This window comes from Girardinichthys multiradiatus, chromosome 2, assembly GCF_021462225.1.
Source record: "Girardinichthys multiradiatus isolate DD_20200921_A chromosome 2, DD_fGirMul_XY1, whole genome shotgun sequence".
Classification (NCBI taxonomy): Eukaryota; Metazoa; Chordata; class Actinopteri; order Cyprinodontiformes; family Goodeidae; genus Girardinichthys; species Girardinichthys multiradiatus.
The window spans coordinates 46,502,949-46,519,723 of NC_061795.1; the positions used below are offsets into that span (position 1 = coordinate 46,502,949).

General features: G+C 42.3%; 1 protein-coding gene across 3 annotated transcripts in view; it reads right to left on the reverse strand.

The window, feature by feature from the left end:
• Positions 1-15,513, reverse strand: part of znf423 (zinc finger protein 423) — a 189,833-nt gene extending 174,320 nt beyond the window's left edge. For 2 of the 3 annotated variants that reach the window (XM_047351997.1, XM_047351984.1), the window contains exon 1: positions 14,322-15,513. In XM_047351997.1, the coding sequence (XP_047207953.1) occupies positions 14,322-14,361 (40 nt within the window). In that variant the 5' untranslated portion in view covers positions 14,362-15,513. The remainder of the gene's footprint in view (positions 1-14,321) is intronic. The other variant, XM_047351989.1, reaches the window with a different exon arrangement.
• Positions 15,514-16,775: the final 1,262 nt, after the last annotated feature.

Consider the following 16,775-nt stretch of genomic DNA (forward strand, 5'->3'; position numbering starts at 1 on the left):
CTTTGAAAGTGTCCACAAGTGCAGTCGCAAAAACCATGAAGCGCTACAAAGAAACTGGCTCACATGAGGACCACCCCAGGAAAGGAAGACCAAGAGTCACCTCTGCTGCGGACGATAAGTTCATCCGAGTCACCAGCCTCAGAAATCGCAGGTTAACAGCAGCTCAGATTAGAGAACAGGTCAATGCACACAGAGTTCTAGCAGCAGACACATCTCAAGAACAACTGTTAAGAGGAGACTGTGTGAATCAGGCCTTCATGGTAAAATAGCTGCTAAGAAACCCCTGCTGAGGACAGGCAACAAGCAGAAGAGACTTGTTTGGGCTAAAGAACACAAGGAATGGACATTAGACCAGTGGAAATCTGTGCTTTGGTCTGATGAGTCCCAAGTTTGAGATCTTTGGTTCCAACCACTGTGTCTTTGTGCGGTGCAGAAGAGGTGAACAGATGGACTCTACATGCCTGGTTCCCACCGTGAAGCATGGAGGAGGAGGTGTGATGGTGTGGGGGTACTTTGCTGGTGACACTGTTGGGGATTTATTCAAAATTGAAGGCATATTGAACCAGCATGGCTACCACAGCATCTTGCAGTGGCATGCTATTCCATCCGGTTTGCGTTTAGTTGGACCATCATTTATTTTTCAACTGGACAATGACCCCAAACACACCTCCAGGCTGTGTAAGGGCAATTTGACCAAGAAGGAAAGTGATGGGGTGCTGCGCCAGATGACCTGGCCTCAACAGTCACCGGACCTGAACCCAATCAAGATGGTTTGGGGTGAGCTGGACTGCAGAGTGAAGGCAAAAGGGCCAACAAGAGCTAAGCATCTCTTGGAACTCCTTCAAGACTTTTGGAAAACCATTTCAGGTGACGACCTCTTGAAGCTCATCAACAGAATACCAAGAGTGTGTGGAGCAGTAATCAAAGCAAAAGGTGGCTACTTTGAAGAACCTAGAATATAAGACATATTTTCAGTTGTTTCACACTTTTTTGTTCAGTATATAATTCCACGTGTTAATTCATAGTTTTGATGCCTTCAGTGTGAATCTACAATATTCATAGTCATGAAAATAAAGAAAACTCTTTCAATGAGAAGGTGTGTCCAAACTTTTGGTCTATAGATATCTATGTAGCTAAACCATTAATGTAAAAAGCTACATTTGTGGTGGAAACTTCAGTCTGAGCTAACTGAAATCTCTTTAAACATTTATAAGACAGACAGATGACAAAACATTCTGTTCATACAGTAGGACCAGCATCATCTGACTCTTCTTCAAAGCTGAAGGCCTCTAATATGCTCAGGGTTGTGGTGGCGAGAAGGACGTGGGGAACAGGGATGGTGTTAAAGGTTCAGTGAGTTTGCAGCTGATAAACAAGGCTAGCTAAGCTGCTATGATGGCATGCTCCTTGTCCGCTTCTCACCACACACATGCACCTGCACAACCACACCAGGTCGGCTGCTGATAAGAAGAAGCGACTGGCAGATCTCACTGAGGGACACTCGGAGCAAAACCACATGAACCTGGAACAATCTTTTCTCATCCATTGTTTCAAACATTTATTTGTTTGGTTCCATAGAAAGATCATCACATGCCATGCCTTAAAGCTGTTCTGGTTGATAAAAATTAAAATGGCTTCAAACTTTGTCATCAACCTCCAGCTTCACTGCCATCTCATCCTTGGCCTCTTTAGGATTTCAGAGCTTAAATTGAAAAACTGTATTTATGCAAAGGCATGACAGCTTTGCTGTGGCATTCTTTAAAAACCTGAAAATGAGAGCTTCCAGCTTTTGGCTGAAGAACAGCAACAAAAGAAGGGATCATAATTCTCCAACTTTATCGTCTCTTCATTTGCTCTTTGTTATATCCAGGAAAAAATGTCGTTTCAACAACCAAGGAACCATCATGGCTCAAGCCTATACCGTGAACTGTAAACTGCTAGATCAGGGAAGCCTGTTTTACATCACTGTGTTGCTCCTGCTCAAAAACTGACACCTTTAAGCTAGACCAACATTTTAAACTGTTCACAGAGACAAGCCAATTGCTTTCGGGAAAAAAGTTTTACAGTCAAACGAAACAAAGATTGAGCTTTTTGGCTACAATAACAAGAACAAGTTAAGGTGAGGCTTCAAAACTAAGACACTGTACCCACTGTCGAGCATGGTGGCGGTAGTATCATGATTAATTCCTAAAAGATATATTTCAGGTGATTTCAAAAAGCCTAATGCAAAGGGTGTCCAGCTCCAGTCTCTATAGGCTGGTGTCCTGCGTGTTTCTTTGGTTCAACACACATGCATCAAAAGAATAGTACTAAGGAGGTAACTTAACTATTTGGATGTGTTACCAGTTTGCCAAGGTCTGAAGGAAGACCCAAACGGTCCCCTTCAGATGAAAAGAAACTAGTTAGGATGTTTAGGAACAACTCAGAAGCCAGCAAGGCACAAACTACAAACTGGAAATTGCTGGAACTAGTATCAGTGTCCATAGTGAGCTCTGTTTTACATCACCATAAACTGAGAGGGTGCCAAACACGTAAGGATTCTCTGCTTCAAAACTGACACCTTCGAGCTTGACTAAAATTTGCAGTGGAGCACACTGACAGCTAAATGCCTTATGGAGAAACATTGTATCATCAGATCAGGTGCAGACTGGCTAGAAATATGTTAAGATGTTAATCTGACTGACACTCTAGTCTGACATATCTCCAGGAACTCTAGTTTAAACCTTTACTGAAACTGTCTGATTTAAATCTTACACGTCTTTGTTTCAAAAAGGTATCATAAAATGGAAAACTGTTTAGGCTGGAAAGACTCAACATTGATCTATATTCTAAAGAAATACCGGCTCATATTCCTGAATAATATCTAGAATCTATTCTGGAGCAGCTAAAAAAAAGTCAGGAGTGATTACATCCAATATTTGCACTTTGTTTTCTTCCCAGAGTGAATCTACTTAGCTATGTGTTACTCTCTACGCTTTCCATTTTCAAATAATTTGGTTGTAATTGTGCATAGATCCACATGAGTCCATTACATTCAATTCATGGTGCCACTAGGCTCCGTCAATCACCAATTACATTAGCTTGTTTTGTCTAGTTAATCAAAAAATAGCAAAAACTCAAATCCACCCCCTGCTGAGGAGTCAATAGAATTTCTAACAAAGCTTTTAAAGAGCCATTTAATGGCTAAGCAATCCTTAATTCAAAGCCACAACAGGCATTTTGTTCAGGAGTGACACGACGTGGCTACATGTGCATCGCAAACCCGATCTAAAGCTACACAAACACTAATGAGATGTTTTAAAAGGGCACACAAAGCAAGACCCAGTGTTGCTAAAATTCAGAAGTACCTGTGAAACACTGCAGCCTTCATGTAATCTGAGCCACATGTTAGAGGTTAGAGTTTTATTAGAGTGGGTCGTCCTGTGAAAAAGTATGCGCTCTGCCAAAGCGTGACACTAAAGACCCCGCTGATGGTAAAGCCAGATGGATGGAGAAAGACAAACAGACAGGAGATTGGTGCTTAACACATAATACTTGTGTGACATAATGCACAGCCTTTACAGTAAAACACAAGAACCATGCTACGTCTTTCCAAACAAAACTTATTCTGTGCTGCTTAATAAATGCTACTCTCAAACTGGTTTCTAACGCCATGTCATTTTCAGTGAATTTAATTTTGACGTGTTGCAGTTGTTTATTTCAGCTCCTGAGCTGGGAACATACAATAACTCCGTTTTTTCTATTCCCTTCTTTTGATCTGGATTTTCCTGTAACATTTAAAATAAAATATCTTGATCCTTGATTCTCTAGGCTTTGAAGGTCTTCCATATGCTTTTTTTTCCAATCACTTCAGTCTAGTATGTTGGTTAAATTGGTTAATCTGACCTACCTAGAAAGAAAAACGCTCCTAAACTCAAAAGATCTACCAACACAAAACAAAAAACTAAGCAGGGGCACAGTTTTAATTTGTTTGACGGGCAGAAAGGGTTTTAGGATTGTAACTCCAGCAAAGATGATTCCCCAAAAACTGCTGAAACTATAGGCCTACAATAGATGATTAACCAAAACATTATCCATTCAATTTATTTTTACTTGATAAACACTTTCATTTCAGTTGAGTCGCACTTAATTTATTAGATGATATTAGTTGAGCTTAGCATTCTATAGTTTGGCTTAGCTTAGTATTCCATAGCTAGGGTTAACCTTATTTAGCTAAGAGCTCAGTGTATGTTCTCCTTGATTAGACAACTGGATGCAATCTGCTGGGTTTCCTTAGACAGAAAAACTTTTTATCCATTTATTTCAATAAATAACTAACTTTGACTGCACTGTTCAATGGTTAGGACTAATTGGAATGTATGAACCTGACTGTTGTGAAGTGCCTTGAGACAACATGTGTTGTGAATTGGCGCTATATAAATAAAACTGAATTGGGAAAAACACTGAATTGAACTACTTTCATTAACTTTTGCCTGTTTTAGCTATGCCTACTTTCACCTGACTTACAATACCCCATTCTAGTTCAGCTCATCATATCTTAGCCCAGCATAGCGTCGGCCTGTTATATTTGCTTAGCCTACCTTAGTTCAGTTTAGCTTGGCCTACTTTCCTTTAAGGCACTAAACGTATCTCTAATCTAACATTTTTTTGTTTAAATTACTTTATCCCCACAACACCCTGTCCTAATGCAGTTTAACATAGTTTAGCCTACCCTACCTCTGTGTTTATTTTGCTTTGCATACCTAAAGTCAGTTAAGCTAAGCTAAAATGTCAGGTCTCTTCTTATTTTAGCATGCTTTATCTTAGTTTAGCCTACCTTACCTGAGCACATTTAGCATGACATAGTTCAGCTTTGCTACTTAAGGTTACTGCATGTTAACCATACTCAGCTTTCCATACCTTAGTTTTAGCCTACGTTAGCTTAGTTTACACTAGCTTTGATAAATTAGCTTACCATGGCTTCACTTGGTTCCTTGCCTGGTTAAGCAAAAAAAAAAAACACAGTAAATCGGATGGTCTGACTTTCTGAAGGTGACTGAACCTACCCATAAGCAGATCTAACTATTTTATTTTCTTTCTAAATATTTTTAAGCACTTTTTGCTTCAAGTTGACCTAACCAACTTTCACATTATATTTAACATTCCTTAATGAACACTTTATATCTGTCCTCCCTAAATTTTGGTAAATGGACATCATTCGTTGTTTATTATCCTAAACCATTATAAAAGCACTGTTTATCTTATCATCAGTCATTCTTGCATCTGGCTGAGTACTTCAGTTACTAGAAATGTAGCTGTACATGTAAAAATCAGGTCTCACTAATTTAAAACTGCGTTAAAAGGCAATCAAAGTCCAAAGACAAAAAAAGTTTAAAGCCTGAAAAATTGTAGATCAAGACTACTGTAAAAGTTAAAAGGAAAGTCTATTAAGAAATTAATGGAAAAACAGTAGTATTTTTTTCAAGAAAGACCAACAGCACCATTAACAATGAGGTAGACTGATGTAGTATTATATAATTTTCCCTTAGGAAGGTTGAGCAAATTTGACTTTCCTTATTTTACTTTAAGATTGATGCAAAAAAATAGGTTTTGTTATCATTTTTGCAAATTAACTACAGGCTGACCATTAATGTGACCTTCAGATGTCAAATACATTTTTAACACACTGCTTATACAGTAAATGTGTACTAATTCCCTATATCGATGGACGAATGACCAATATATCGGTCTGACTGTGAAGAAAGCATTGAAGATCATGTGTCACGGAGTGACATTTTGGACTTTGTTTTACGGTTTCTTGTGATGGTTTATTTTGTCTAGTTGTTTCTATTAAGTTTATTAGTTTGTCTTTTCTCCCTCTTCCGCCTCCTAGTGTTTACTACTTAAGTTCTTTTATGGTTGTTTTCTTTGTATGTATTATTATTCACCCTTGGATTCTTATTTAGTATCTCTGTGTTTCTGTTTATTTGTTTATTAGTTACTTTGCCCATCCTCGGCCTTTGTATTTGTTTCACCTGTTCCTTCTGCTTCCCTGCCTCCTTGTCACACCTGATCCCTGTTCCGTTGATTATCTGCCTTTGTTATCTCACAGTATATAAGTTGGTTTTGTGTCTTTGTTCAGGGCTGGTTCCTTGTGTTCGTCACTACCCCTTTCCCTACCATGATTATGCTTTGTTTATGCTTCGCTTGGAGACTTATGCTATGTTTTGCCATAGTACCTGCAGTGTTTTGTAAGTTTTGGATTTTGACTCTGATGGCATGGTTGCAATGGTTGCTGCAGGTATGCAATTCATACCTGCAGTGTTTTGTTACGTTTTTGACCTTTTTGAGAATAAACTAAGATGCGGCTGCCAAGCTCTTGTCTGCACTTTGGTCCGACCCAAAATCCCTTCTTGACATCATGATGTTTTTAGGGTATACAAACTAATCTGAAAACTCATACTCGTTGCCTGCCACTTATTCGGAGCTGGGTCATGGGGGCAGCAGTCTCAGCAGAGAAGCCCAGATATCCCTCTCCCCAGACATCTCCTTCAGCTCCTCTGGGGGAAGTCCTAAGCGTCCCAGGACAGCTGAAAAAACATAGTCCCTCCAGTTTAACCTGGGCAGGCCCCTGGACCTCTGCCCAGTGGGATGTATCTGAAACATCCCATGAGGGAGGCGTCCAGGGGGCGTCCGGAACAGATGACCGAGCCACCTCAGATGACTCCCCTCGAATGGGTAGGGGCCTTACTCTGTTATCCTCCCGAATGTCTGAGCTCCTCACCCTATCTCTATGGGAGTGTCCGGCAACCCTTCGGAAGAAGCTCATTTCAACCACTTGTATCGTCTTTCTTTCGGTAACGACCCAAAGTTCATGAACATAGGCGAGTGTAGGAACGTAGAACGACCACTAAATTGACGGTGTAGCCTTTCGGCTCAGCTCTTTCCTTACCACAATTGAACAGCTCAGAGTCCACATTATTGCAGCAGCAGCACCAATCTGTGTCAATCATCCACTCCATTTTCCCCTCACTAGTGAACAAGACACCAAGATACATGAACTATTCCACTTGAGGTAAGGACTTCCTTCCACCTGGAGGGGGCAAGCCACCTTTTTCTGGTCAAGACCTGTGGCCTTGGACTTTGAGAAGCTTATTCTCTTACTCACCACTGGTCTGCAGACCAGACCCATGCCTGCCCTAAGCTGCGCCTAGAAATCCTGTCTATAAAAAAATTAACAAGACCAGAGACAAGGGGCAGAGTCGGACATCTACCTGGAACAGGTCCAACTTAATGCTGGCAATATGAACCAGACTCCAGAACAAGACCAGATTGCGCACAGCAAAGGGTCCCGGACATCGTATTCTTGAAGCACCCCCCACAGGGCACCATGAGGGACACGGTAAAATGCCTTCTCCGGGTCCAGAAAGCCCATGTGGACCAGTTGGGAAACCTCCGATAAACCCTCTAGCACCCCGTAAAGAGTGTAGAGCTGGTCCAGTGTTCCACGTCCTGAACAAAAACCACACTGATCCTCCTGAAGCTGGGTTTTGATTATTGGCCAGACTCTCCTCTCCAGCACTCCTCAGCAGAATCAGAATTGACAGAATCATTGAGAGAATCATTTTTCTGTCCAAAACTTTGATATCATCCATTCTTGATTGAAATGAAAAGCTGATGATTCCAAGGTCCAGCAAACAAGCTGAAGCCAACTCTGAAACCTGGATAAAGGCAAAGGATCCTGATGATGTAACTCCACTGAGAATCTGTTTACACTAATCAGTGAAACACTAAATCTGTATGCATGCAAGGATGGGACAGAAAGAGCAGAATGGTTGAAAAGCAGAAAGGAGGAGATGGAGTGGAATGATATCATTAGCTCAGATCCCTCTAGCAGCAAATCCAACCTCCATAGAGCTCATTTGGCTCCAAAGAAACAGTGGAAAACAAAGCAAAAAATGTCTGAAAAGTTAGCGCTCCACTCCGGTCTTCCTGCTCTTCTCCATCTCCCTGTCACATGTGCTCAGCTCCCGTTTAATGTCCTGCAAATGAAGCGGATTTATTAATGTGTAATTAAGTAATAATCATCACTACATAATGCATGAGAGACTCCAGGGGCTGAGGGCTGAGAGGGAGAGAGAGAGATAGCAGACACAGAACGAGATTTCTGCCTTCCTCGCTTCACTAAAGACACACATTAAAAACGGATTAATCCACTGAAATAATATTTTGATAAGAGCGAAGTGGAGCTCGCTTTCATTTCTTCCTTAGGCTCATCTCTGTTTTTTTTTAAGCCAGGAGCTTGTTTTATGGCACCATCATCGCACCATTAGTCCATGTTCAATTAACAGACAGCAATTAGTCAGGTCCCGTCCCTGCTAACAGGGTCTAATCGCCGCAGAGGCTTAACTGCTCCACTAAATCCGTCAAAACGCACACAGACGCAGCACTCAGGACTTCTGCTTATTGAAGCAGCACTGAGAAGATATTCTTAAACATGACCACATATCTTCATGCAGAAATCTGGGCACCTCGTCAAAAAGAGCCATGTGAGAAAAGGATGGACTGATGAAACAAAGAACAGTATAGAACAATATAATACAAGTAAAGTTGACCATGACATCAGTAAATAATAACCATGCAATTAATAAGCATCCCACTGAATTAGAAGTAACTAAAACGTTGTGCAGCCTCATTATTTCCATTATTTTGAGGATCTATTTAAAGCAATTGCTCAAGCAAACGCACATAAACTACATCCATTATAACCTTATTTAGCTAGATTTGTTAATTTTATTTGCAGTTTCTACAGATGCTGTGTGAAAGTTTTGACAGATTTAAAGCTCCCGGATAAATTCATCAAGGTTTCAGTCTCTCAGACTTGCAAGTGCCTTGAGTGCCTTGTTGCTGAAAAGCGCTTTATAAATAAACTTGACTTGACTTGACAAGGAAAATGTCAACTGATGGATTCTTTGAGCAGCTATTTAACACGTAGTTCAAATAATGGATACATAATAGGCAAAAGAAGACCAGAAGGTTATATGAAACATTTTATATGCATTTAAGTGCTTGTTTGCATTATTTTTTGTCAATTCAATATATAAATGTTTACAGAAACAATGTTTGTAAATATGTGCAGAGGACTGTCATCAGATGAGTTATTTGCTAATCTGAGAGGTCATATTTTAAAAGAATGTTGCTTTGCACAAATATAAAATTTATCAAAGAAAACCCTAAAAGAAAACCCAGAGTTTGTGTTGACAGGATGGGAAAAATAAATCTGCTTTGTCAAATTTTGCAAACACACATAGAACATTAGAGTTTCGGGACATACAGTACAGGCCAAATATTTGGACACACCTTCTCATTGAAAGAGTTGTCTTTATTTTCATGACTATGAATATTGTAGCTTCACACTGAAGGCATCAAAACTATGAATTAACACATGTGGAATTATATACTGAACAAAAAAGTGTGAAACAACTGAAAATATGTCTTATATTCTAGATTCTTCAAAGTAGCCACCTTTTGCTTTGATTACTGCTCCACACACTCTTGGTATTCTGTTGATGAGCTTCAAGAGGTCGTCACCTGAAATGGTTTTCCAAAAGTCTTGAAGGAGTTCCAAGAGATGCTTAGCTCTTGTTGGCCCTTTTGCCTTCACTCTGCAGTCCAGCTCACCCCAAACCATCTTGATTGGGTTCAGGTCCGGTGACTGTTGAGGCCAGGTCATCTGGCGCAGCACCCCATCACTCTCCTTCTTGGTCAAATAGCCCTTATACAGCCTGGGAGGTGTGTTTGGGGTCATTGTCCAGTTGAAAAATAAATGATGGTCCAACTAAACGCAAACCGGATGGAATAGCATGCCACTGCAAGATGCTGTGGTAGCCATGCTGGTTCAATATGCCTTCAATTTTGAATAAATCCCCAACAGTGTCACCAGCAAAGTACCACCACACCTCCTCCTCCATGCTTCACGGTGGGAACCAGGCATATAGAGTCCATCCGTTCACCTCTTCTGCACCGTACAAAGACACGGTGGTTGGAACCAAAGATCTCAAACTTGGACTCATCAGACCAAAGCACAGATTTCCACTGGTCTAATGTCCATTCCTTTTGTTCTTTAGCCCAAACAAGTCTCTTCTGCTTGTTGCCTGTCCTCAGCAGTGGTTTCCTAGCAGCTATTTTACCATGAAGGCCTGATTCACACAGTCTCCTCTTAACAGTTGTTCTAGAGATGTGTCTGCTGCTAGAACTCTGTGTGGCATTGACCTGTTCTCTAATCTGAGCTGCTGTTAACCTGCGATTTCTGAGGCTGGTGACTCGGATTAACTTATCGTCCGCAGCAGAGGTGACTCTTGGTCTTCCTTTCCTGGGGCGGTCCTCATGTGAGCCAGTTTCTTTGTAGCGCTTGATGGTTTTTGTGACGGCACTTGGGGACACTTTAAAAGTTTTCCCAATTGTTCGGACTGACTGACCTTCATTTCTTAAAGTAATGATGGCCACTGGTTTTTCTTTAATTAGCTGCTTTTTTCTTGCCATAATACAAATTCTGACAGTCTATTCAGTAGGACTATCAGCTGTGTAGTGTATCCACCTCCTGTACAACACAACTGATGGTCCCAACCCCATTTATAAGGCTTGAAATCCCACTTATTAAACCTGACAGGGCACACCTGTGAAGTGAAAACCATTTCAAGTGACTACCTCTTGAAGCTCATCAACAGAATGCCAAGAGTGTGTGGACCAGTAATCAAAGCAAAAGGTGGCTACTTTGAAGAACCTAGAATATAAGACACATTTTCAGTTGTTTCACACTTTTTTGTTCAATATATAATTCTACATGTGTTAATTCATAGTTTTGATGCCTTCAGTGTGAAGCTACAATATTCATAGTCATGAAAAAAAAGACAACTCTTTCAATGAGAAGGTGTGTCCAAGCTTTTGGTCTGTACTGTAAATCCATCTAGAAAAGAGAGTAACATACCAAATTTTTGCAAAAGATTTGAACATTCGAGTGCTGACCAAACACTACACTTTAACCATTTTTTTTTTACATTTTTTGTGATTTTCAAAGCAAACTGTATCAACCTTGGCTTTCTACCTAAATATTGAATAAAACGTACAAATCATAGTCTGACATGGTACTTGTAGTGTAAGGAATTAATTTTCCATGTAATTGCATCATAAAAGACACCTCAGTTAGAGCTCCACAACATAAAATCGTAATCATCATGGTAATATCTTTATTTGTGCTATCGCAATCCCAAGGGACCGCTTCGATGCAATATTCATTAGATAATTCCATTTCAAGCTCCATGATTTCATCCTCTGCATGACAATATTATATATGATCAGCTGAATGGACTTTTACTGTCCTTGCTTCCTTTCAAAAGCATTGTTTAATGATGCACCAATCAGGCATTTCTTCAGCCGATACCAGTTTTAATCTGGTCTGACCAGCCCATTCTGATTATTTTTTTGTAAGGGTTGTCACACAAAGAGAAAATTTGCTGAAGGTTCCTTGACGGGATACTAAAAAACAAGACTGTCCTCGTTTATTCTTCAATTACCAGCCCCAAACCTACGTCTGATTTTCATCAGAATCAATAACGGGCATGCCGTTGGTTGATGCATTTATTGATTGAAAATAGAGGGACGCATGAGATTTGATGCATTTAATAAGGGAAACAACTTCTATTTTTTTTTTCCAGTATTTGACCTGCTGACCCCCCTTCACAGTCAATCTAGAAACAATTGATCAATTCCAAGCTTGCTAATTGATTGGTGCATTTGTAGTTAGTTTATTTCAAGCTCTTTGCATTCAGGCCTTGCTTGCTAATGATGCATTTGACCAGTTGTTTGGACCTTTACTGCTTCTGCCACTGATTAGGGATTCACTGATCAGCCTTTTCCTGGCCCAAACCAGGTTCTAATGAGAGGTCTGACCTGCTGATTCTGATTTGGACCGATTACAATAAATTTTAAAGGGCTTTAACACGTAAAGGAAAAAAGAACGTGCTCCTCGAGGTTTTATGATAGAGGTGGTGGCTTGGAATTAAACTATTTTAAAGAACATTATTTGTTCAATGGAAATATCTTGGAAATAGGAGGTTGGTGGGTGATGAATATCATCTGCTAAACAAGCACACAGCATGTTTAGCAGGCAGCTTTTCTTTGCACTGTTAAGTAGGTGGGTTAAGAGAAAGCAATAAATATAAATGGAAGATAGACTAAATTTGACCGCATTTTAGCTATAACCTCAGATTGATGCATGAATGATCCGTTCCAGAGCAGGTCACTGTGATTCGGTCCAGACCTGCAGCAGCAGAAATGGATGAGCAGGGACTCTGCCGCTCTTTGTTGCCGTTTTCCTGCGTGTGGCTGGACAGACACTAAGCCAGGCAGCCAGTCAGAGTTGGGTGAGCAGGTGAAAGACAGAAGAACATGAAAACACAGATAATCCCTCGGTGATGTTCACCTCAGCCTGGCCCTTCACCTGCTACAACCCCCTGCCTTTTACCCTTCACTCCCTCCCCTACTTTCTTTCTCCACCCCCAACTCCGGGTCGTGCCAAGCTGTCAGAGGGGCAAGGTGTGAACTAGAGATAGCAAACACACACAGGAGTAAACATAACACATGGTGCTTAAAGGCAAGACAACAAGGGCTGTATTTGCAGAAAACACACACACACACAGAGAGAGAGAGTGGTGGTCGTCTGCATCGGCTTTGCCTCGCTTCGCTCCGCTCGGCTGCGTCGCTGAAGCTAAGCTCTGGTTATCCAGGCTGCTGAGACCTGCCGGCCTCAACGACGAGATCCCACTTCCAAAAACATGAGCTCAGACAAACACACACAGAGCGCAGACGGATCCACTGATCCGGATGGGTTGCAACAACCATGTTCATCCCATCTTTCACATTCTGATCAGAGAGAAATACCGGACCCACTGCAAAATTTCATGTTTTCCGGATCTGAGCAGGACTTATCTGTGTAACTGTTATAGCAGTCACCATTTACAGCCAAATGTTGTGTTACAAAGTTAAATGCATGTTTTACCTTTCTTACAGAGCCTTCAGCCCAGCTGCACGTAAAGTTTGAGCGTTCTGAGCTAGAATATGCACACACTGTTAATGAATGTGGAAAACATTCAGCATTTTTATAGTAGAAACAGATCTGTGTTGCAGGAATCAACCCAAATTGAGCCCGATTGTTGTACTGATTAATGAGGCCGCTGTGGGAAGTGAGACCTCTCTCAGCCGATCAAATCTTCTTCCCTACGAGACCTAAGAAGCAACAGTTTAAAACTGTTTTCCTGTACACGCACCCCACAGTAGAAAGACTTAAAAAAAACAAAAAACAATCCCTGAGGGAGCGCGTTAACACATTATGTCAGAGATTCCTGTACAGCACATGCAGCTTTGCCTCTAATGTGCACTAAATGAATTGGGTCCTGCCTAAAAACTGAGCCTGAAAACCACTAAACATCACAATGCTCATCCAACAGTTCTGGAGTTATAATTAATGCCAGAAATGCTTCAGGGACAGTCACATGAAAAAGCAAAGGAATAGCCTGGATGGTTTTAGGAAATGGGGAAAAAGAGGGGGAGGGTTGGTCACCACATGGTTGGACAGTCCCGTTGCCCATCTGGGTCCCATAAAAGAAACAGAGAGGCCAAGGACACCGCATGTCCCCCCTCTACCCCGCCCCTGCCTGATGCCCACTCAGCCATCCACTGCAATGAACACCGCTCCATGACGATGGCGGAAAAACTCACGCCTCACTGAGCAACACTAAAACTTATTTTTGGAACCAAAACAATCAGAATGTGAATATGATCCCAAGCGTTGCACATGTAAATAATAGCAGTTATTGGAGTTAAATAAGATGCATAACCTTCCAGCTGGTAAAATATGATTTTCAGTTTTCTAACAACCTCCTCACCACCACCTATTAGTAATACAAAACTGAGATCTCTAGACTAATAAGGATCATAACTATAAACCAGTTAAGCCAGGGAACGCAAGCCCATTCATTAAACCACAAGTTGGTGGGAAAAAACACGCAGCCCACGATGTCAGAACAATGATCCACCCGTGACAGCTAATTAAAAAAAACAATTTCCACTCAGTCAAGTACACGGAGAAGACAAAACTATTTTATTTTTTGCTCAATCTGACCAAGTCAAACAAAAACAGATTTGGGGTTTTAATCAATCAGTTGCAGACCTTCACACAGCCTGCTTATAGCCCTTTGGGGGGAAATTAACTTAAATTAAATTAAGAAACAATGCAGCAGCAGCGGCTTAGTTCCCATTCCGCTCCCAAACCAGCACTTTCTTACCTTTAACAGAGCGCGGTTTGGCCTGTTTCCGTCTGGACATCTCCGCTTGGCTCTCGGAAATTTTGATTTTCTCTAACTGCTCTCGTTCCGCTCCTGGTTTCAGCTTCCCATGCAGGCAGCGGAGCAGCCGGGCTGTCCTTTCCTCTTCCTCCCTCTTCTTCTTCACCTCCACCACCTTTTCGCTGCCGCTGCTTCTTCGCCTGTTGCAATGCGGCAGCTTCGGCCACTGCCGTCAGTCCGACCACGAACAGCCCAGCACACTGTGAGTGGGAGGCAGTCAGCGGCTGCTGGGTTTTCCCTTCGAGGAGGAATAAAAATAAGGCTGGCGCAACCTGTGGGATGAGCGGACACAACTTCCTTGGTCGTCGCGACTCCGACACCCGCGATTTGTTTCGGCTGTTTCTTCTCTTCGCCTCGCTGCCGCGCCGCCGTCGCGCCGCCGCCGTCGCGCCGCCTGCGTTCCGCTTTCTCCGACCTCTTCCAGCGCTCGCGGACGGACCTGTGCGCGAGCTGCCACCCACGCGCGCGGCAACGCAAACACCTGGACAGGACCTCCACGCGTTGTGATAGAGAGAAGTGACAGCCACGCGGCGGTCCACGCAGAGTGTGGTTGTTTTTCTGTTGTTGTTTTTTTTTTTTTATAATTTCTAATGAAGCGCGCCTTCTTCCGCCCTGCGCTCCTCTCCTCTTCCTCTGAGCTTCTGTAGTTTAGTGTCACTGTTTCAGTCGGTTCTGGTTCCTTTTACACCCCTTCAGGAGCCGAACCGGACAGTCTCCTTGTGTTCCGTCCCTTAGTTCTACTCTAGGTAGTGTGGATCTGGTGGCATAGACAGTACGCTCCACCCCGAGGGGAAAGCTGATTTTACAACCCACGCTTTCTGTTTGTTAATATTTCCTACAGCGGCGCTAATAATCAGCAGCCTGATGTTTGCAGCGGTCTAACCCTGCGCTAGCCTCTGTCTCCCTGCTTTTTCTTTGTCCTGACTCGGGCTACCAGCCTCCCTCCTCCTCTGCCTGCCTCTGCTGGCGGGGCTGCGGCGCAGACACACATAATAAAGCCAAGGCAGGCAGTGCTTGGCTGGAAATGTAGCCACGTCCCAGCAGGGGGATGTGAGAGAAGGGTCCCGGCGGGGGAGCGCTCTGATCCCGCAGGGAGCAGCTCGGCACAGCCCGGGTTGGCTGAGGCAGAGAGGCAGGAGAGAGAGAGAGTGAGAGGGAGGCTGGGCAGAGGGAGGGAGAGAGGGGATGCATTGGAGGAGAGTTATGCAACAGCGGCGAGCTGTGGCCAAACGGCGCAACTGCGACGTGGACTTGAAATAACGGGGAGTGGAACTGAGGGAGAAAGTGGACTTGGACTCAGCAGAGGCGTGAAGGGAGGTCATAATGTTTAGCAGAAATGATTGTCAGCAAAGTGTCAGAGTGTGCAATTCTCACAGAAATAAAAAAAACAAAGCTCTGGTGGTCTCTGTTAACAGGTTAAAGTTAATTAAAGTAAATGCCTATTTTAAAAAAAAGACCAAAAGAAATATGACTTGTTTGGACGGCTTGAAGGAGAAAGTGTCTTCTCTCAAAAAAAAGATTATGGCAAATTTTCAAAGCTGCATCCGAACGACAACAATGTCATGGATAATTCCAGTAGAAATGTTTGACCACAATGCACAGAACCATGTTTGGAAAAAACAAAACGCCGCATATCACTACAAACACTGTAAAGCATGGTAGTGGAGGAATGGAGATGTGGGCATGTTTTAAACCCACAGGAGCTGGATACCTTGCATGAACTCCTCTGTATACCAAAATATTCTTGTGTCAAATAGGAGTCCATCTGTCCACCAGCTCAACCTCAGCTCAAACAGGGTCATCAATAGGATCCCAAACAACCTGGGTTACATGTTGCTCTTCTACAGTATATCACTGTGGCATTGTTTCTATAAGCTTCTGCAATGTCTGCAAGATTTATCTGTCCGGAGTTGCATACATTTTCTCCAAGATCTTGTAGAGATGATGGGAGAGATGGACCAGTGCACAAATTCCTCTCCAGCACATCCTAAAGATTATGAACAGGGAAAAGGTTTGGTCTCTGTGATGGCCAGTCCATGTGTGAGAACGGTATATCATGCTCTGTGAACCACTCTTTCACAATTTGAGCTCAGTAAAACTGCCATTGCCTTGATTCTTTGGGTTCATAACACAAGGCAACACAGAGCCATGCAGACACACACTCAGGCCCAAGGAAAAATTTGTGAGATCAATTTACCTAACAGTCTTGTTTTTGGGCTGTTGGAGGAAGTTTGAGTACCCTGAGAGCACCCAAACACAAAGTGCGTAAAAATACCGGGCCAAAATTCAAACACAGTCCTGTTTTTTTTATGATTTGACCTCACAAAATGTTTTAGTGATCACAGATCAAGATCATTTATTAATTATTTTCAACCACATTTCTTCCACAGAGAT